General features: G+C 45.2%; 1 protein-coding gene across 4 annotated transcripts in view; it reads left to right on the forward strand.

Moving 5' to 3' along the window:
• Ptpra (protein tyrosine phosphatase receptor type A) overlaps positions 1–22,505 on the forward strand; it is a 109,129-nt gene that overhangs the window by 79,800 nt on the left and 6,824 nt on the right. For all 4 annotated transcript variants that reach the window (XM_021192039.1, XM_029535994.1, XM_029535993.1 and 1 more), the window contains 11 exons: positions 5,026–5,116; positions 7,896–7,972; positions 9,866–9,902; positions 12,356–12,453; positions 14,374–14,493; positions 15,232–15,398; positions 16,047–16,182; positions 17,064–17,213; positions 18,807–18,900; positions 19,158–19,234; positions 19,687–19,821. In XM_021192039.1, the coding sequence (XP_021047698.1) occupies positions 5,026–5,116; positions 7,896–7,972; positions 9,866–9,902; positions 12,356–12,453; positions 14,374–14,493; positions 15,232–15,398; positions 16,047–16,182; positions 17,064–17,213; positions 18,807–18,900; positions 19,158–19,234; positions 19,687–19,821 (1,182 nt within the window). The remainder of the gene's footprint in view (positions 1–5,025; positions 5,117–7,895; positions 7,973–9,865; positions 9,903–12,355; positions 12,454–14,373; positions 14,494–15,231; positions 15,399–16,046; positions 16,183–17,063; positions 17,214–18,806; positions 18,901–19,157; positions 19,235–19,686; positions 19,822–22,505) is intronic.

Below are 22,505 nucleotides of genomic sequence, written 5' to 3' on the forward strand. Positions count from 1 at the left end.
AAAAAAAAAAAAAAATCCCAACAGGTTTTTTTGTGGAACTTGACAAGCTGATTCTAAAATTTTTATGGAGGAGAAAACAGTCAAGACTAGCCATGACAATTCTGAAGAAGAAGAGCAAGATGAGGAGAATTGCCTTAGCAGACATGATGAGTCCTTATTGCACCAGTTTGATGTTGTCAGTGGGGTAGACAGACGGACTAGTGCAGCAAAATACCAAGAGCAGACAGACCCCTGTACAAATGGAAACAGATTCGTCATAGAAACGCTGTTACCTTTTGGTTAGAGGAGTGGCCTTTACAATATATAGTACTGGGACACTGGGCAGACCTATGAGAGTGAGTGAAGTGTGCCATCATGTCTTGTATAAAACGCAAGTACTGGTTCCATTTGACACACATTCTGAAGTTTAAAGGTCAAGATTGTAAACCATGAAAAATAATATAGGAAAACACACCTGTGATGTCACAGCAGGAAAGGATTTCTTCTCCCCACCCCCACCCCCGACAGGACTTCTCTGTGTAGCCCTGGCTGTCCTAGAACTCACTCTGTAGACCAGGCTAGCTTAGAACTGAGAGCTGCCTGCCTCTGCCTCCCAAGGGCTTGGACAAAGCTGTGTGCCACCACCACCCAGCAGGAAAGGATTTCTTTTTCTTTTTTTTTTAATTTTAATTTTATTTTATTTTTAATTTATTTTTTACACTCCATATTCCATTTCCCGCCCCCCCATCTACTCTCCGACTGCTCTACATCCCACACCTGTCTCCACATAGATGCCCCCACCCCCCACCCCACCCGACCTGACCTCTAAACTCCCTGGGACCTCCAGTCTCTTGAGGGTTAAGTGCATTATCTCTGAATGAACACAGACCCGGAAATCCTCTACTCTATGTGTGCTGAGGGCCTCATATCAGGTGGTGTATGCTGTCTGTTTGGTGGTCCAGTGTTTGAAAGATCTTGGGGGTCCAGATTAATTTCTTATACCTGAAAATGTTGGTAAAGTGAAAGATTGATGAATTTGACTGCATGCAACACAAAAATGTTGTTGATTAGTAGAGACCATAAAAGAAAATGAAGGAACACAGGTAACTGTGATCAGTTAGTATCCAGAATATATACAGAAATAATGGGAAAAGTAAAACAGTGGAGAAAACGCTAAATGAGGCACTGCATAGAGGAGGAAACCCTTTGAACCGGTAAACTGGAAAGATGATGACCCTATTGGTAACATAAAAATGTCAGTATATTTTATGTATTTAATATATTCAAAGCACGACAGTAGGAAGTGTGGATGAAGGTTCCAGTGGAACCCATTCTGTCACACTGGCAGTGTAAACAATCACAGTTACACTGAAAGTCAGTTCTGAGCCTGTGACTCAGCAGTTAAGAGATCAAATGTGGGCTAGAGAGATGGCTCAGCATTTAATAGCACTGCCTGCTCCTGCAGAGAATCGGAGTTCCTTAAGTCAGAAGTTCACAGCCACCTCTAACTCCAGCTGCCTGGGACCCGGTACCATCTTCTGGCTTCTTTGGGGGCACACAAACACTGCACACTTACACAGACATACCTGTATGTAAATAAAACTCAAGTAAATGTTGTTTTAAAAGACCAGATCAAAACTGTACCTTTCTTGTTAAAAAGAACAAATGCCAGTTACAAACAACGGTTTGAACAACTTCAGAACATGTCTTAGGGTTTGGTTTCTATTGCTGAGATAAAACACTGTGATCAAAACAACTTGGTGAGGAAAGAGTTTATTTCAGTTTACTCTTCCTATTGATAGTCCATCATTGAGGGAACTCAGGACAGAAACTCAAAACAGAGCAGGAACTTGAAGGCAGGCGCTGAGGCAGAGGCCATGGAGGGATGCTGCTTACTGGCTTGTTCTTCATGGCTTGTTCAGCCTGCTTCCTTATAGAACCCAGAACCACCAGCCCAGGGATGGCACCACCCACAATGGGCTGGGTTCTCCCCATCAGTCACTAATTAAGAAACTGCCCCACAGGCTTGCCCACAGCCCACTCCTGAGACATTTTTTCACTTGAGATTCCCTCCTCTTAGATGATATATGTCAAGCTGATACAAAACTATGCAGCACACGGGCATAATGTTGATCCAAAAGAAGAGCACCTTAGCACTTGGTATGCTTCCACTTCCATCACAAGATCCACTGAGCAGTAATAAGGATGCAGTAGGTGAGATACACAGCATAATGAGAGTGATGAGCTCCAAGATTACCTGTGAAAGAGAGAGGGACCAGAAGGAGTAAAAGACTCCAGAATGAACTTGTAAGTGAAAGTGGGTTGCAGGTGTACTTTTAAAAAAAAAAAAAAAAGTTGACGCACATAACCTTGGTTCAGTTAAAGTTTGACTAAGAAATGCAATGGTTTTTGATGCTGCCTAGTGTTTTCTAGAGAAGTTAATGCCTTCCAGCCACTCTGTTCTGCAGCTTCCTCCAGGAGTTAGGCAAGCTGTTTCTCAGAGCAGAAATGAAAGCAGTGTAAGGCCTGCTTTGTTGTCCTGACATAGGCAGAACAAGCTGTCTTTTCTCCTGTTCCTTCCCTGATCGTACTGTGAGGCAGCAGTCTCTCATTCCTTACCCTGCTGTGTTAAAGGTTGTGTTTTGTGGGGCTAGGCCTATACCCAGTTGGGACAGCTTGCTTTGCATACAGAGCCCTGGGTTGGATCCCTGACCCCACATAAAATGGAGCATGGTGACACATTCCTTTAATCTCAGTGTTCTGGAAGTGGAGGCAGGAGGGCCATAAAGTCAAGGTCATTTTCAGTTCCATAACAAGGTCAAGGCCAGCAGTGGCTAGTACAATAGTCTCACTCTACCTTTCTCTGCTCGGACTCATTTTAAAAAAGAAATTGTAAGGATCTTAGGAGAGGGTTAGTCTGAGGACTGAGAAAGCAGGCATTTCACCTGTCCTGTGCCAGCATGGAAACCCAGCCTAGACCAAAGACGATGCAGTGTCACTGGACTATGGAATTCCAGGGTTAGCTGTGTTCTCAGTTCTGTATGCAAGAGTTGGCACAAAGAAAAGAAAAGCAGGAAACTTTCCTGTCCTCGTGCGCTGACAGCACAGTCTCAGATTGGTTGCCTTGGTGAAATAACACTGCAGGATCTCCAGGGTTTAAACTGAAATCTCTTGAGTCAGGAAGGAGTGATAGACTGTGAGGCTGATTGCCCTTACCTTAAGATTTACAGTATAATTTATACCTCATCTTGCAAGGCCCAGGAAAGAGCCTTATTCCCTTCCTTAAAGCACCTTTCATCCCACAAAATCAACTTCCCCAGAGCTGGTATTTCCTTCTTTTAATCATTCTTATTAACAGAGCCAGAAACCTGGGGGCTATCCTTCACTTCTGTCCATCTTCAAATGTAACTCCAGAATATAGCTCAGGTGCATCCACTTGCTCATATTGTCATCTGTCTTAGTCACAGTTCTGTTGCCGTGAAGAAACAGCATGACCAAAGCAACTATTATGAAAGAAACCATTTGACTGGGGGCTTGCTTACAGTTTCAGAGGCTTAGTCTATTATCATGGTGGCACACAGGCAGGCGCTAGAGCAGAGATCCTCCTGATCCATAGCCTGAGACAGAGAGATAATGGCCCTGGCGTGAGATTCTGAAACCTCAGAGCCCACCCCCAGAGACACTTTCTCCAGCAAGGTTATACCTCCTAATCCTTTTCAAATAAAGTCACTTCTTGACAACTAAGCATTCAAATAAGGCCATTCTTATTCAGACCACATCATCTTACCTGCGTCTATCCTATGCTTTGATTGTTGTCTCTCTTCAGTCTTATTTTTCACAAAGCAACCAGAGGTATTCTTTATCGTGTAAACTAGTTTCATTCTTAAGCCCTCTATGAGTTTACTTCTATATTTAGGATCTAAACTCCTGTCTTAAGTATCTCCTTGAAAATGAGTAGTCTTACCTTGTCAGACTCTTCCTGCTTCCTGCCATCTCTCTTCCTCCTGCCATCTCCACCACCCTATTTCGTATTATACTTACTGACTTCTCAGCCTCTGTACAGGGAAGCCTTCAGCTGCCTCTGGATCTTCACAGAAACAGTACCTCCTGCCTCATCCTTCCACATGGGCATCTACTGTTGATCTGAACTTTGTTCTTTCTGATAATTTTTTTAATAGCATTCTGCTTTTCATGACGTGTGTGTGTATTTTTTATTTGTATTACTAGTTTAATGTCACCTAATGATTTCCTGAATATTGCTGTGTACCACATATGACATTGTATCATTCACTCCTCACATTGAAGATGAGGTAATACAGGTTGAGAAAGTTAACTGATTTACGGGCTCTCATATCAAGACACTTTACTTACCTACATCCTCCCTGTGCCAGCTATGCTATAGTTGCTCCAGGATTGATAACCATTCTCTGTCACTTCATCCCTCTCTACTGCTTCCCACCCGCCACACCCCTGTGAGGGTGCTGCCCACCCATCCTTGTCATACAGTGCTAGAGGCTGGGTGCCTAGTCTCTGAAAGACCCCTAAAGAGGCACTGGCTACCCAGTCATTCAAGTAGTTCACATTTGAGTTTCATCTTGTCTTTGCATGATGGTTAAAACACATACATACATACATACATACATACATACATACATACATACATACATGGTAAAACACATACATACATACATGCATGCATGCATGCATGCACAGGTAGGTGACCCATTTTTCCCTTTATAATCCCCACTCCCAGTTTACAGGTGTAGTCCATTTTGGTCACACATTGTAATAGTCCTCTAACTAACAAATGATCATATGAAAAGTATGCATCCTCCCCCTGTGGATTGGTACTGAATGAATCCTTAGGGCTTGAAGCGATGTAGAAGAAAGGTGAATTTTCAGGGTTAGGCTGGTAACATTCACCTGGGTCTGTGTCCCCTCCTGCCCCTCAAATAGGACTTACTGACAGTCGGGTGTGGCCAAGCAGAATGCCTGCTCGGTGTCTATCCCTCTTAGTCACTCCTTTAATTTCTCTTAACCTTTCAGGCTCTCCCTGCTTGTCCTGTCCAGGCCACCTGCGAGGCCGCCTCCAAGGAAGAAAACAAGGAAAAAAACCGATATGTAAACATCCTGCCCTGTGAGTGTTTGTGGGGATCCTTGTTGTGTGATCTCAAGCTACACCTCTACATAGAGGCTTTGAGGATGGAAAGAGCTTGAAGCTGGTACGGGGGGGGGGGGGAGTAAGAAGAGTGCGCTTGGCCCTTAGGGCTGAAAGAGCGTATGTACCCCACACCCCCAGGCAACACACAGTCAGGCGGGACAGCGGAACACAGTTTGAATTGTAGGCCTGTTTCTAGAGACCAGGAAGGACAGCTTCCTGGAACCAGGCAGAAAGTAGGTTATGTGGTTGGTTGGTTGGTTGGTTGGTTGGTTGGTTGGTTGGTTGGTTGGTTGGTTGATACACACACTGCTTACTCAAACAAACTATCATACAAAATTCTCTCTTTAGCTGTGAGCAAGGATGCAGTGAAACCACTGAACAAAACCACTCCATTGCCAGAAAGGAAGTTTATTGGGAGATCAAACTTCAGAGGCTGTCTCTCGGGGTCAGAGAAAACACTAAAAGCAGGGAGAAGCCTTGCCGGTGTTAAGGGGAGCAGGTAGTGACAGGATCAGGCATGTGAATCAGAACAGCCAGGAACCAGCATAGGGATATTGATCAGTTACAGCCCATTGCCAGAGGCGATTGGTTGTCAGGGTCAGGTAAGGGAAGTCATGGCTTTCCTGACAAACAGAAATTACTTTACAAGATCACTAAATTTATGTAGCAGTCCATTACTTAGTCTGCGTCCAGTCTGGGCTTGTCATCTAGGACACTGTCAACAGCAGCGCCATTTTGGAAGCCCACTTTGAGCCTAAACATAACTTCCAGAGTCAGCCACTGATGATCAGTTGATGTCACCTAACAGATATTTTTCTAAGTCTCTGTTATGGAGTTTGCTTTACCTAGTAGGGTATGAGACAAAGATGTTCTTTGTACTTATATATTGGCTTTTAAAACAATTTTCTCATTGGGGGGAGGGGCTAGAGAGGTGGCTCGCTGTTAAGAGCAGCTCCTGCTCTTGTAGACAACCCAGGTTCAGTTCAGTACCCACATGGAGACTCACCCCCCATCTGAAACTCCAGCTTCCTGAGGTCTGACACATGCAATAATAGATCTCGCCTGAAAAATGTATCCTTTTAAGTCCTTTTTTAACTTGAATTGCATTTACTTGTGTATGTGTGTAGCTACACCACATAGGCCCTGGTGCACATGTGGCAGTTGGAATACAGCTTGCAGGAGCTGGGTTTCCCCTATTACGTTTGTAGTTCCTTGGATTGCCAGGCTTGGCAGTAAGGGCCTTTTGCCCTTTCAGCCATTTCACAGGCCCTCATCCTTTTAGAATGTTTGCTTTCTAGTGCATAGTAAGTGTATTAATACTTGTGCATAATTTGTCAATAATGGAACAAATATTGAAAATACCTACTCAGGTGTGATTGGTGAAACCTGCAATCTTATTTGTATCTATGTGTGTGGGTGTGTATATATGTATACAACATTTTTACATATAGTAGGTATATTGTACACTGTATACTCCTCTGACTTTAATGTATATGTATATATTGTCAGTTCTTCTGTCCAGAAACTCCTTTTATCAACTGTTTAATATTCTATATTATAGATACAGTATAATAACACTAATATGGTGGAGGTATTTACATATTTATGGCACTAAAAACAGCACTGAGAGATGCCTCAGTGAGTAAGCCTGAGGCCCTGAGTTCAATACTTGGAATCTACATAAATGTGGAAAGAGAGAAGCAGCTCCTCAGAATTGTCCTCTGACCTCTACATGTAGGGAGCACATGCACCCACACATGCATCACACATACACAATAATAATAATAATATAATAATAATAAGCAGCAGCAGCAGCAGTTGTGGTAGTAGTAAAATAATGTTGAGGGCTGGTGAGATGTTTCAGCAAGTAAAGATTCCTGACACCCTGAGTTCAATCCACAATAGAAGGAGAAAACCAGCTCATGAAAGTCGCTCAAGCGCGCCATGACACAAGGCCTACTCATACATGCCATATGCAAGCACACACACACATGTAAACATAGTAATATTAAACTTAAAAATGTTTTGAGTCAGGGTTTCTCTGTGTAGCTCGGGCTGTCCTGAAACTCACTATATAAACTAGGCTGCCCCCAAACTCACAGAAATCTCCCTACCACTGCTTTGTGGGTGCTAAGACTAAATAATGGTTTTAAAGGGCAAGTGTAGGAGGCAACAAGGAGTCTCGGGGTAAAGGCACTAGCTGCCAAGCCTAGTGACCTGAGTTCATGGAAGGAGAGACTTGATTCTCTTGTCTGCTGAGCTCCACAAGCACAGGCAGGCAAATGCACATAAAATAAATATAAAAGAAAGCCGGGCAGTGGTGGCACACGCCTTTAATCCCAGCACTTGGGAGGCAGAAGCAGGTAGATTTCTGAGTTCAAGGCCAGCCTGGTCTACAAAGTGAGTTCCAGGACAGCCAGGGCTATACAGAGAAACCCTGTCTCAAAAAACGAAAACTATATATATATATATATATATATATATATATATATATATATATGAAAATATTTTCTACAATCTAAAGGCTAGGTGTAGTGGCTTCTATGAACCTAGCACATGGGAGGCTCAAGCAGGAGGATTGTTGTGAGTTCAAGTCAGCCTGGGCTACAAAGTAAGACTATAAAAAAACAAAGAACATTGGAATACCATGTCTCAGTCACAGAGACATAAGGTGTCTGCGCTAATCTGCTTCAGGAACAATAAGAAACAAGATTGGATCTGTTGAAGTGTTAACTTCTTGTTTGTTTTTTTCCAGATGACCACTCTAGAGTGCACCTGACACCTGTTGAAGGGGTCCCAGATTCTGATTACATCAACGCTTCATTCATTAATGTAAGGGGCCTGCATTCTTAGTGTTCATCCCGTGAGACGCTAGATTGCCACCACAAGCTTTTCCCAACAAATCCATTTTTTTGTTTTGTTTTTGTTTTTCTTTTCGAGACAGGGTTTCTCTGTGCAGTCCTGGCTGTCCTGGAACTCACTCTGAAGACCAGGCTGGCCTCGAACTCAGAAATCCGCCTGCCTCTGCCTCCCAAGTGCTGGGATTTCAGGCGTGCGCCATCACTGCCCAGCCCAAATCAGATTTTTTAAGTGGCTAATTCCTTTTTTTTTAATAGTAGCTAATTTAAAATTATATTTTTGTTTATTTTTTCATCATTCACTATAGTTTCCAGTACAGAAATCTGAATATAGATGCATATTTCTGTAAACCCTTTTTTGAGCATTTCAAATGCTACAAACAAAAGCAGGCCTTACCCTCAGTAGTAAAAATAAGGGAGACCAAGACAAGAAAAACTGCTACCAAGTAAGTCCGGTCAGTGCATCCCCTGTGAATCAAGGCCTGAGGGAAGGAAAGTAGTCCGGGTACCCTGGAGTGGTGCGGACAACTGGAGACATCTGTATTCTGAGCAACACAAAGGTTACCTTACCTACTAAGGATCACGGGACTTGAAGCACAGCCAGTTGACCCATTGACATGAGACTCTGGTCTAGACTGAAAGGAACCAGCTCCTCACTACCTTTAGGTGCCTGAGGGCATAGCAATGTAGAATGTTTCTACCTAAAGGAATGTAAATTCCACCTACTTGGCCAGCTGGGTGTCAGGTTTCAGAAAGCCGAGATAAGGAGGCAGCTAAGTAGCCACATTTCATCAGTCCCTTAGTAGTTTTTCCTTCTGTTCTGCTTTAGTCATTAGGTGGGCACTCTTCCACGGAGGTAACTGATCCACTCCATATAGGAAACACTCTGGGGCTGGCTTCCTCATCTGTGTGTTTGTGTTGATTTTTTTTTTTTTAAGTTTTCTTGTGTTCCATTGAGACTTTGACAGTGGCTTTTCATGAAGCCAGGAGTATGGTATGCTCAATGTGTTTAAGAGCCCATTAGTCTTAATTAGATGTTTAGAACTGGGGCAGAATTGAATATCCTGAATTACAGCTGTCTTGATTTTCACATTGTAATGATTTAAAACATTTCTGGAAACTAAATTCCTGTTCTCAAAAGAATGCTGTCAGAAGTCTGCTATTTATTGCTGACTTTAAATGCTTTCTTCTCTGCTATGAAACAATTCTATCCTGCCTTTGTTTAAACTAAAACAGGGAATGACCTCTCAGGTTTAGGTCTGTGCTACCTTGGTGTGGCCTGATGCCCAGCAAGACTACTTTCCCTTGCCCACCTTACTGCCATCTATCTGCACAGGGAGAAGAGAAAGACCCTGTGTGGTCTGAGTCTCTCAGAGGCTCCTTATCTCTTTGAATGGCATCCCCTGTCTCCTTTGTTTCTTGTCTCCCTCTGACTAATGGAGACGTTCACTGTCAAACCTGGCTGTTTCTGAAGTTTGTTCACACCTGAGAAACGTCCTTTAGAACAAAGGCTTTGTCCTTCCAATTTCAGCCCAGCTGCACCCTGGAACCACCTTTTATGCTCTGCCTTGGATGGCCTTACCCCATGAACTCTAAAACCCACATTTTTGGCTATTAGAAAAGCATCGTATAGACCAGGTGTCAGTCTCTGCAAACTCTCTGAGAATTCCTGGTAATTCCCCTTGAGAAGGCTCCCCACACCATCGGAGCTTCACCATCTCTGACTCTCCTCTCCAACCCTCCTGGGCTTTCTGTAATGGAAATTCTGGTGATTTGCCTAGGCTGTTCACAGGGGAGGCTTTGTGAACTGGAGAGTCGTTCTGCCAACTTCTGCTTTTCACTTTCTTTCTCATCCCTTTCCACTCAGGGCTACCAGGAAAAGAACAAATTCATCGCGGCACAAGGTAATGACGACTTTTTATTCTTGGGCTAAACCATGAACCCAGACTAATTTTGGCCAAATACTAAATGAAGTAATGAAAATACAGTAACTTGGACTGGTGAGGTGGTTCAGTGAGTGACTGCTCTTCCGAAGGTCCTGAGTTCAAATCCCAGCAACCACATGGTGGCTCACAACCACCCGTAATGAAATCTGATGCAATTTTGAAGACATGTTTGAAGACGGAAACAATGTATTTATTTATAATAGTAAATAAATTTTAAAAAAGAAAAAAAAATACAGTAACTTTTCTCCAGTTGCTATCACCTAAAAGATACATAGTGGGCTAGCGAAATGGCTCAGGTGAAAAAGTGGTTGCTACACAAACATGAAAACCTGAGTTTAGATTCCTAGCAACCTCATTAAAAGGCATCATGGCAGCACAGACTTGATTCCACTGCAGGAGAGGCAGAGACAGAAAGATCCTAGGGACTCACTGACTAGACAGCCTATCCAGTTGTCAAGCTCTAGGTCAGTGAAAGTGTCTTCAAAGAGTAAGGTAGAGGGTGACTGAGGAACCCTAACATTCAACTGCTTATCCCCACTGCCAGACAGTGCACCTCTACAGTAATAGGCAAATGCACACAAACACACATGAACATGTTGCATACATACTCTCACACAAGAAAGAAGGGAATAGCCGGGCAGTGGTGGCGCATGCCTTTAATCCCAGCACTTGGGAGGCAGAGGCGGGCAGATTTCTGAGTTCGAGGCCAGCCTGGTCTACAGAGTGAGTTCCAGGACAGTCAGGGCTACACAGAGAAACCCTATCTTAGGAAGGAAGGAAGGAAGGAAGGAAGGAAGGAAGGAAGGAAGGAAGGAAGGAAGGAAGGTAGGTAGGTTGGTTTTATATTTTGAGCAGATAAAGCAGCAGACCAGGCCAAGGTGTCCCACGTGGGAGAGGTTTATTATGCGGGAATAGGGGAAGCTGGTAGAAGGGTAGAGAAGAACACAGAGAGGGGGGGAGGGGTTGGCTTCCTATTTTATACAGAAAATGATGTCACACCAGTGAGGGCAGGAACTGAGCCAAGTNGATTGTGGGATTGAAGGTCGTTGTCCTGGCAACGAAGGTCAAGGGACACATGGTTAGGTGGGGCTTGGAGTATTCTGGTGCTAACAGAAGGAAGGAAGGAATACATCTTACAGTTTTGCAAGTAGTGACATTCATCTTGATGACTTAGTATCGAAAGGTCCATTTTACAAAGTCCCTTATGGAGAAAACCTATCAAAAATATGTCATGTTTTTGCAGTTTTTACTTCTTTTCCAAGATTAATCATTATCTTGTTTTTCTAGTCATCTAGTTTTTTATAGAAAATGCTACTGGTTTCCCCTTAAACGCTTTCCTAATAGTGTGTCTCCTTTCAACACCTTCAATAAATGAGGTTTAAGTCTCTTTTTTGTTGTTGTTGTTTTGTTTTTTCAGGTAGGGCCTCACTGTGTCGACCAGGCTGGCCTGGAAGTCACAGGATCGATCCCCTGCTTTTCATGTACTAGGATTAAAGGCATATATCACCACATTCAGCTGAGCTGGATATTTGGTTGGTTGGTTAGTTGGTTGGTTTGAGACTAAGCCTTCCAGTATACACCAGGATAGCCTCCAACTCAGAGATTTCTCTGACTCTGTCTCCCAAATGCTGGTATTAAGAGCATGTGCCACCATGCTAACAAGCTGAAGAATTTATGTATTTATTGGAAGGGGACTATCACTGCTGTGGAATATATGTGGGTCCCAGAGACTGAGCTCAGCTCATGAGGTTGGGCTGCAAGGGCCTCTACCCACTGAGCTCTCTTGCTGCCTCCTAAGGCTTCATTGTTTTAAGCACATTTGGGGGCTTTCCTAAAACCTTAGTTTGATAGCAGATCCAGTGCCCCTAAGTCCTGTCAGTTTGATTACAAAGACTTCTATTTACCATACCCTGGAATTCCACTAGCCTCTCCACTGTTAAATCCCCACCTCCCTCTTATTGTATGGAGCCTGGCTTTGTTTAGGAACTTCTTATGCCTTTCTGAGAAGGGCTGTATGGGAAGTCAATTTGAATTCCAGCCTGAACAGGCCCCTCAACCCTTCTGGGATTGATGGCATTCACGGCAGAGCGTAATAGGACAGAGTACATGTCAGAGTTAGCCCTTGGCTTATTGTCTGGACTGTAGTCAGTAATCAGCCATGACTTCTAGTCCTTTACCCTTAGAAAACCATTGTGTTCTTTCCTACTTGGAAGCCTCCTGCCCATAACCCTAATGAAGTGTCTGGTACACACGTGGTCAATACATGGGAAACATACACTTGGCAGGTGGATGAATGAATAATAAGGTGGATATTCCCCTGAAGATATGTAGGCACAAAATTCTAAAAAATCAGACTGAGTCTCAGATTCTAGAGTTATTTCCCCTTTCCAATCTCACTTTGGCTGCTTTAGGACCAAAAGAAGAAACAGTGAATGACTTCTGGAGAATGATATGGGAACAAAACACAGCTACTATTGTCATGGTGACCAACCTGAAGGAGAGAAAGGAGGTAAGCCGGAAACTTAGAAGCAAGCCCCAATGTAGGCATCAGGTAGATGGAGGGTCTGCTCTGCTGGAGCGCTGAGCTGGAGCCTAGCTGCCGCCTTTCTTCTGTTACTGTGCTAGTAAATTGTCCAGGTAGGCTAATGTGTCTCTTCCTGTAGCCTGGGAACTTCAGGTGAGTATCAGGACAGGGGCTAGAGGTGTCCATGGCACGCTGTCATGTCTGGAATTAAAATAGCTCATCCTCGTCCCAAAGTAACCAAGAAGGGAGAAGTGGGCCATTAGCTAGAAAAGACGAGAGGCTTTTCCCCTCAGCTTCTCTGGTACCTCATCCCTTTAGTTTCCTGCAGCACCTTCTAAAACTTTTGGTATACCCTCAAGCTGATAGAGGGAGCCATAGAAACATAAAATTAGCAGAGCCCCTAATGTAGGTGTGGCCAGCAGGAGGGCAGTGAAGCTGAACCCACACCAAGTCTGTCAGCAGCTGTTGCTGCTGCTTTTTTGTGAATTTCACATCATGCACCTGAATCTTACTCATCTCTCCCTCCACCCTTGTTACCCCCCTCAACAGAGAAACCATCTCTAGTATGTCACAGTGTGTCCTATAGTACACCCTTTCGTCTATACTTACTTGCTTATTTGTTCATTGCAATGACTTGTTGGTCTGATAAAGGCTTCTGGTTTCTGCTACTCTATTGATAGATACTGGGACTCCTCTTGGGTATCCTGTTGTTGCCCTGTGTCATAAAGATCCTGTAGTTTTCAATCTGTAGTACCAGCCCGTTCATGAACTCCCAGCAGTTCATCGATGGGGTAGTTGTTGGTATGTGCCAATTCAGAGCCCTGGATCTGGGCCTCAGAGGTGTCTGAGCTGGTCAGCCTGCTGGCTCACCTGCTCGCATGTCCATGGGGCAGGCTCACCAGTAACCACTGCTTCCAGGGCCAGCTCTACCCTGCTGCCTGGGAGAGGACAGGGTCCTGGGGACAGCTTCTAACAGCTCCTTTTTACTTCCTGGCCTGACCAGCTCTGTAGCTGGGCCATAGCCAGTGCCAAACTTGGTTGCCTTAGTCACTGTTCTATTGCCATGAAGAGACACCATGACCAAGGTAACTCTTAGAAAAGATAGCACTTTTATTGGCACTTGCTCACAGTTTCTGAGGTTTAGCCCATTATCATTTGATGAGGGGATGGCAGGCAGCATGAAGGCAGACTTGTAGCTTGAGAATGGCAGAGTTCTACATCTGGATCTGCAGGCAGCAGGGAGAGAGAAATGCCATACCTCCTCAAAATGCCACACCTCCTCATCCTTCTCAAATAATTCCACTCCCTGATGACCAAGCATTCAAATCCATGGGGGGCCATTCTCATTCAAACCACAACACTGAGTCATAGATCAGCCCACAGAGATGAATCCTCATTTATGACTTTCTTAAGGATGGCCCTCTGTCACCTCAATCCATTGTAGATCGTTGAGTGCTTAGAAGGGTAGTTTGGGACCAGGTTCTATAATAGTATGCTCTAAGCAGACCAAGCAGACCGTTAGCTCTTGGAAGCTGTTGAGTCAGCAGGAAGACCTTGGATTGACAACAAGCCAATAGTTTGTATGGGTACACTGCAGTAGCTCTGTCACAGCATACGGCCAGTCCCTCCCTCACACAGGCTTGTGTCTAAAGCCTGACCTGGGAGATTGGGTGGTGCAGGTTTTGTGGTAAAACAGTTTCCTGTTTGCCTTGAGCTGAGGGGTAGGAGTGGAAAAGATGGAGAGGTCTGTGAGTGAGACTGGGTGCAGCTGAAGAGAAAATAAGTTATGGTAACTAAACCTTTAGCTGAGAGAAGTGACAGAGGAGAGACACACTTTGTGTTTTTCTCTCAGTCCCTTTACATATGCAGTCTTGAGTGAGAGACATGTGTCTGTTTTCATTGTAGTGTAAATGTGCCCAATACTGGCCAGACCAAGGCTGCTGGACCTATGGGAATGTCCGTGTGTCTGTCGAGGATGTGACTGTTCTGGTGGACTACACAGTACGGAAATTCTGCATACAGCAGGTACAGTCTTCTGCCTCCTATCCAGGCATTGTGTAGTGTCTGCCAACCATTAAGGGTGGGAAGGTCTGCTTGTCCCCTTCTTATTCAGGATGTCAGGAATCACAGAGTATACAGTCGGTGTGTGTTCTGAAACCAGGAATATGACCTCCAGGAACTTCTCTGTCAAAGCTGAATAAGCAGTGTTTTTATGGCTGGGAGGAAAGGGACCTGTTCAGGCATTTTGATTGCCTTGAACGTGCCAAGGCCATGTGAAGAGGGGTTTCAGGAAGTGAGGCAGTCTTCTGGATGCTGTGTTCACCTTGCTAAAGATTTCGAATAGCAAAAATATGCCGGGACTATTGTAAGCCTTCCAGAATGACCATGGAGGCCTGAACTAGAGTTGGGGTCCAGGGTGCTATGGAAAGAGGATCTATCAAGAATCCGGAGCCCTGCTAGCTGTGGTAGTGCGCACCTTTGATCCCAGCACTGGGAGGCACAGGCAGGAGGTTCTCTGACTAGGAGACCAACCAGCCTGTTGTACAGAGTGAGATCCTGTGCTCTGCATATGTCTCCAGCCCTGCTGTTTACCATAACGGTTCTTGGGCTCAGACCTGGCCACTAAAGTTATCTTGAGTTTTGCCTGCGTTTGTAGGCCAAGCATGGTAGCAGCCGCACAGCCTCCTGACCTCTATCACGTGTGCCTGCCTTCCTGCTGCCCTCCTCCTTCCCAGAACAAACACTTTGCTCCTTACTTGACAGGTGGGCGACGTGACCAACAGGAAACCGCAGCGCCTCATCACTCAGTTCCATTTCACCAGCTGGCCAGACTTTGGGGTGCCTTTCACCCCAATTGGCATGCTCAAGTTCCTCAAGAAGGTGAAAGCCTGTAACCCTCAGTATGCAGGGGCTATCGTGGTCCACTGCAGGTCAGTGTGGCCTGACTCTTGCCCACTTTCTGCCCCCTTGAACAGAGTAAGGGGTCAGCACGGGGACCTGACTGAGGGGGCTGACATGGAAGAATTACATAGCTGGGACCCCAGGCAGCAGCCAGAAGGAAGCCTCCAGTTCTGTTCTGGGCTGGGGAATGTGACTGGGTAGTTAGGCAGCTTACTCTGCTTCTAAAATAACTATGAAGGAAGACTCGAGTCAGAGACTATGTCTTACCTCCAAAAGCAGTATTTGCAGTTATAGAATTTGTTCCCTAGCTCCCATTATTTTCAGTATATACCCCTGACAATGCACGAGATAAAATCATCTGCTTCTGCTATTGTATTTATTGGCGTTAATGTACCTTTCTTCTTAGGAGGGCAGCCCTCCTTGGTCTGGAGTGGGGAGACCACACTGTGAAGCCAGTTGGCTGACTCAGTTCTCTTGCCATCTTGAAACCCTTAAAAATCAGGGTACCCAGGCCCTGATAACTAGAGACCAGGAGCTCCTAGCACAGTAGGATTGTTGACACTAGCTCAGTGTTCTATCCCATTGGGAATTACAGTTTGTCTGCTTGGAGCCGCCTAAGCTGTGCACTCGGCCCCACCTGCCCCTGAACGCACTAACCCCATGCTCTCTGGCTACAGTGCAGGTGTAGGGCGCACTGGCACCTTTGTTGTCATCGATGCCATGCTGGACATGATGCATTCGGAGCGCAAAGTAGATGTCTATGGGTTTGTGAGCCGGATCCGGGCCCAGCGCTGCCAGATGGTACAGACAGACGTGAGTGATCAGTGGGTGAGGCAGGGGAAGGGCTTTCTAATGCCAGGACGCCTGCCTGCTCTGAGGACTCCATTGTGCATGGGCATCACACAGTGTGTATATACGTGCATGGAACGCATGTGTTGGTCAGAGGACAGATTGCAAGGTAGTCTTTCCTTCTGCCATATACGTAAAGAAAGTAAGCATGGGGGTTGGAGTGGTGGCTCAGTGGTTAAGAGCACTAGCTTTTCTTCCAGAATACCCAGGTTTAGTTCCCAGCATCCACATGGAATGGAAGCTAACAACTATCTGTAATTCCAGTTCCAGGAGACACAACACCCTCTTGTAGCCTGTAGAAACTAGGCATGCACATAGTATTTATACATACATGAGGCAAAACACTCATACACGGAAAATAAATAAAAATCTTTTTAAGAGGAAATAGCGCATACAAGAGGTTATAGCTCTGTGGCTGGGGGAAACAGAAAGGCAGCTGTCATTTCCATTGGACATTAAGGATAAGGGAACAGTTGGTACTGAATGCAAGCTTGCCAGGGCCCACAGTCATGATGCAGCCAAGTCCAAGAGCAATAGTGAGACTCTGGGCACATCACAGACCCGGGATGGATCCAGGCTGGTCTGCCCTGCAGACCTTGCAGGCTTTCACAGCCTTTGTGTATGTCCAGTTTCCGACAGACGCTCCAGACTGTGGTATCCACCAGGCCAGGACCATGTCTCCCAACATACCCCCCACAGGAGAACTCATGCATTTCAAGTCCTACTTCACTGCATTGGGACAGTATGAATGACAAGTTTATCCCTGCTAAAATCAGAGGGAAAGTGCACTGGGAGTGATCTGGCGACATGCTGTTGGTAACTGGGACCTCTGATCCTCATTTCAGATGCAGTACGTCTTCATATACCAGGCCCTTCTGGAGCATTATCTGTATGGGGATACAGAACTGGAAGTGACTTCTCTAGAAACTCACCTACAGAAAATTTATAACAAGATCCCAGGGACTAGCAACAATGGGTTAGAGGAGGAGTTTAAGGTGAGTTGAAGCTGGACAATGTCCAAACAGAAGGGACCACGTGGTCTAAAAAAAAAAAAAAATGGATCTAGGAAAAATGCTAATTCTGTGAGAGCCGTGGCCAGTGGTAGTTGAGTGTGTCCTGCGTGATAAAGTCACTTGAACTGTCTGTAAGGGAAATGAATAGAAAACAGTATTTCCTTACGCCTCTCAGCACCCCTAGGTGATTCTCATGTACAGCAGTGTAAAAGGCAGGCCATGCAGTATTCCAACAGCTCGATACTTCTGTAACACAGAAGCGCCCAGAGACAAGGGCACCGATGGCTTAGGCTGTTATTTCCAGGTAATAGGCAATGTTGGGCCCATGAACCCTAGGTTGCCGACCACTACTGATGCAATTAGACAGTGACTTAACACTTAGGCCTGTGACTAGGGGTTTGACTCGGTGATAGAATGTATATATAGCATGTGGCTGTGGCATCAGTCCCCAGCAGCCTTCTGCCCCCAAGAGTAAACAGATAAAACCCATGTCATACTTTCATGGAGAAGTACTCCTAGAATCCAGGCATAGTAGTTCACTCCTGTAATCCCAGCATAGACAAGAGGATCTCTGAATTTGAGGCCAGCAAGCTCCAAGGCAGCCAGAACTAGATAGAGAGACCCTGTCTCAAAATACAAACAAAAATGAAGTTCCCAAGCCTAAGCTGGGCCTAGGACTACAGGCCAACAATTACAGCTATGTGGGAGTCTGGAGCAGGAAGATTACAAGACTATCTCAAAATCTAAGAAATGGAATCGAGCTATGTGTGGTGGCACACACCTTTATCCCAGCACTTGGGAGGCAGAAGCAGGCAGATTACTGAGAATTTGAGGCCAGCCTGATCTACAGAGTGAGTTCCAGAACAGAGTGGTTTATGTATAGAGGCGCTGAATAGAAAGACAAGACAGTGTGATGAGTGTGCTCTCAGATGTGAGACAGATAGTAAATGCAGAGACAGCCAATCACCTTAAAGCATCCTTATTGTACTGCAGTGTATACTTGATTCACTGGGGCACTGCACAAGCTTGACAACTCGAGTTTGGATGTCTAGCAACCCTGTGAAAACTGCATGGTGGGGTGTACCCGTAACCCCACTACTGGAGAAACAGGAAAGGGGACAGACACTGGCCAACCAGCCAGCTAACTGCAACAGCAAACTCCAGGTTCTGTGAGAGGACCCTGTCTCAAAAAGTACGGTGGAGAGCATAGGTCACCAACCTCAACCTCTGGGCTCCACATGCACACATTAAGGAACATACCCTTGCAGACAAGGAAACAACCTCAGAACCAGGAAGAAAGAATATCATTTGAATATTTTCCTAAATGGCAGAAAAGTGGCCAGAAAATTCAGGGTCAGAGGAATCTCAGGAAGTTCCACAGGAGCCTAGAAGGTGTTGTCTCTCAAACATTCTTCTGACTTCTTATTAAACTTAAAGGCAGAAATGACATCTGGAAATGGAGCAAAGCACTGTAGGGAAGAAACAGTCAGGGGCTGGAGGTGTGGTCTAAGTGACTGGTGGGAGTCTCTCAGGTTCTTCACTGGGAGCAATGGTCACTCTTCTTTCTTCATTCAGAAATTAACTTCAATCAAAATCCAGAATGACAAGATGCGCACAGGAAACCTTCCAGCCAACATGAAGAAGAACCGGGTTTTACAGATCATTCCATGTAAGTACTCCTCCCTCCCCCCAGGCTCAATGCTTCAGCCACCAATTCCCTCACACTCCAGCTCCTCAGGCATTTCGATTGGCCTGAAGTCAAGAGACACAGCACTGCCTCTGATTCTCTCAGTTCTTTAGTGGTTTCAGGAAATAAAAAGGCACAAAAGCCAAAGGAGCATTGCTATCAATGCCCCACTGACTTACGAGCTTGCTAAGAGGAGTGAGTGTTGGTGAGCTGCAAGCCATTGGTTGTCCTCCTTGCAGATGAATTTAACAGAGTGATCATTCCAGTCAAACGAGGCGAAGAGAACACAGACTATGTGAATGCATCCTTCATTGATGTAAGTGGTGGATTATGTCCCATGCGTGTCCATGGAACTTCCAGTGCCTCCCTCACATGCCTACTTGAGAAGAACATCTATGAGTCAATCAACAGCTCCTAAGTTCATTGCCACCTACCCACCTGAGCACTAGGCCTGTCTAGCCACAAAGAACACAATGTAAAGGAAATGTGCTACATATTTCTAGAAGCGAACCTTACAGCATAGTCACACCCAAGAACCTAAAGCTGGTCTAATCTTTCCTGTTTCTACTCTTCCACCTACCTCCATGCCCCTGCTTCCCTTCCCCTGGTATGATCCTTCTTCAAAAGAGAGCTCTTTGTGGACTCTGTCTACCTCTGAGAAGTCCCTATCACTTCAAAGGGCTCCCCTTCCTCCATTCCAGATAAGCCTGTCTTTTACACTCACCCCTTGTTGACAAACCACCTCTGTGATTAACCTGACCCATACAGGGTTACCGGCAAAAAGACTCCTACATTGCTAGCCAGGGCCCTCTTCTCCACACAATTGAGGACTTCTGGCGAATGATCTGGGAGTGGAAGTCCTGTTCCATCGTAATGCTGACAGAACTGGAAGAGAGAGGCCAGGTGAGCTCAAGAAGATGCTGGGCTATGAGAAACAAGAAGGTTGGGGGCAACCATAAGGTATGTTTGAGTCTTCAATGATGCCCTGGCATATCAGCAGCAGTTGGTATCTAAGCTGGCCTCAGCTTCTTCCTGAACCTCCAGTTGATTCCAGACGTCCCCCACCATTTCACTTTTCTCCTATATCCAACCCTCAGACTAGCTTTGCACACACCCTCCTCATCCTACCTCCCTGGTGGGGCAAAGCCAGTAAGAAGAAAAGTTGTGTACCCAGGCCAGGTCTCTGAGGCAGAAGCACCTGAATGTCCTTTAGACATTGTCACCTTTTATAATTACTACACAAGAGCAAACAGTGAGATTTAAGAAATATAAAGTAATAGAAAAACACATTTTAAAAAACAAAAGAAATTAAGGCCAGGTATGGAGGCACACACTTTTAATCCCAGCACTGTGGAGGCAGAGACAGCAGGATCTATCTGTATGAGATTGAGGCCCCTGGGCTACACAGGGAATTCCAGACCAGCCAAGGCTGCACAGTGAGACCCTGTCTCAAAAAAAAAAAAAAAAAAAAAAAAATGCATTAGCAAGAGGCTTTCTCAGAGCCAGAGGTAAGAAGTCCTAGGCCCATGGCTAGGCTAGCAGCTTCCAAGCCCATGCTTATGGTCTTTCTGGTTTGTCTGTTTGTTTGGTTGGTTGGTTAGTTGGTTTGTTTTTAAGGAAAAAGGGACTTAAAGCCCATTTAAAAGTAGCATTGTCTGGGGTTCTGACTATGCAGAGACCTCAGAAGTACCCTAGATCAGTTCCTCAGCGTAGGAAATTGCTCCCCACTCTCTGTTCCTGATAGTGCAGCCTCACTATTTAAGGGCACACCCTATCTCAGAGTGTCAGTTCTATCCTTTACTTCAGGCTGCATTGCCATAGTGCTGGTTTTTTAAAGCCTCTTTGTATCAAGTCTGTGCGCTGTCGTAGGTAGGTGGCTCACTGTCCCTGGAGCATCGTTCAGCATGGTTCAGAATCAGTAGACAGAGAAGCTAGTGTGGCCTGGTAACAGTTACTTCTACGTGCTAGAAAAGACTTAGGATGTTAACCAAAGATCCTTGGAGATGCTTGAGAGATGGCTCAGCGGTTGATGCTTGATGCAGTCAAGGAGACCAGCTTTGAATCCCAACAGCATATAATAAGCCAGGAATTCCGCACAGTCCCATAACCCTGCCTCCAGTGGGCAGAGGCAGGATTTCTGGGCCTTTCTAGTTTCCATCCTCACTGAGAAAATGAAAGCCTGGGTTCAGGGAGAGACCTTGCCTCACAGAACAAGCCTCCTCCTGTGCACATTGACACATACACACACATGCACACACACACACACACACACACACGTACAAAAACACCAGTTATTTGTTTTAGACAATTTTTGCCTGTCACACGTCTAATTTGTATATTTTTTAAAAGCCCTCTGGGGTGAGATGATTTGGTGCGTGAGGGTACTGTTCTCTGATTTCCATATGTACCTCCTGGCATATTCATACCCACACACAATAAATATTTATTAAATTCTTTTATAAACAGGCAAGAGGCACAAGCCTGTAATCCCAGCACTTAGAAAGATAAAAGGGTCATCACTCATCCACTCAATGCTGAACACATCTAAATAAGGAAGTGCACCTGTTTGCTTGCTTGTTTGTTTGTTTGTTTGTTTGTTTTTCAAGACAGGGTTTCTTTGTGTAGCCCTNGATGTCCTGGAACTCAGTCTGTAGACCAGGCTGGCCTCAAACTCAGAAATCCACCTGCCTCTGTCTCCCAGGTACTGGGATTAAAGGCGTGTACCACTACTGCCCAGTGGAAGTGCACCTTTAACCCATTTGCTCATATCACAAGTCTAGAGTTACCTTCCTCTTCGAGTTCTTCATGGCCCCAGCGTGCAGCCTGGGGGCCTGTGGCTGAGCCCTGGTAGCTTCTGAACACTCGACAGTTTGCTCACTGCCGCTCACTATTATCTCTGACATGAAGAGGTATAGAGGTATAGTCACGTGGACAGTAGTGATGCCTTCTGTGCAGCTCATCCGCTCAGGGCCTCACCCAAGGGAGCCTGACTCCACTCTTTCTGTGTCCTGCCCAAACCTTAGTTCTTCATGTAGCAGCTAAATGGTACCTTTTTTAAAAATATAAGTGTAATAACTCTGTCACTCCTTGTTGTAAATCCTGTTTGAGTTTGTGGAGATTTCAATTAAAAAAACAAAACAAATCCATACATGTAAATATTAGGAATATTTAGTGCTGACAGCTAAGACTTGGTTCCCAAACTTGATTCAGCCCTTCCTCCTCATCTCACTTATTTATTTATATACAGACAGGATCTCGTGTATCTCAGGATGGCCTCAGATCCACTGTGTAGCAAGGCTAACCTTAAACTTTTGATCTTCATACCCCCACCACTCTTGAGTGCTGGCATTACAAGTATATACTACCATGCCTCATTTTTTTCTATATTGGGGAACAAACCTAGGGCCTCGAATGAGCTCAATAACGTAGGTATATCCCCAGCCCTGTTTGTTTCTGAAATTCTTACACTATTTCCCAGGCTGGATTTTAAATAAGCATCCTTTGAACAGAGATGGTGGCATATGCCTTTAATCCCAGTGCTCCAGACACAGAGAGGCAGGAGGAGCTTGGCTGAGTTCAAGACCAAT

Source organism: Mus pahari, chromosome 3 (genome assembly GCF_900095145.1).
Source record: "Mus pahari chromosome 3, PAHARI_EIJ_v1.1, whole genome shotgun sequence".
Taxonomy (NCBI): Eukaryota; Metazoa; Chordata; class Mammalia; order Rodentia; family Muridae; genus Mus; species Mus pahari.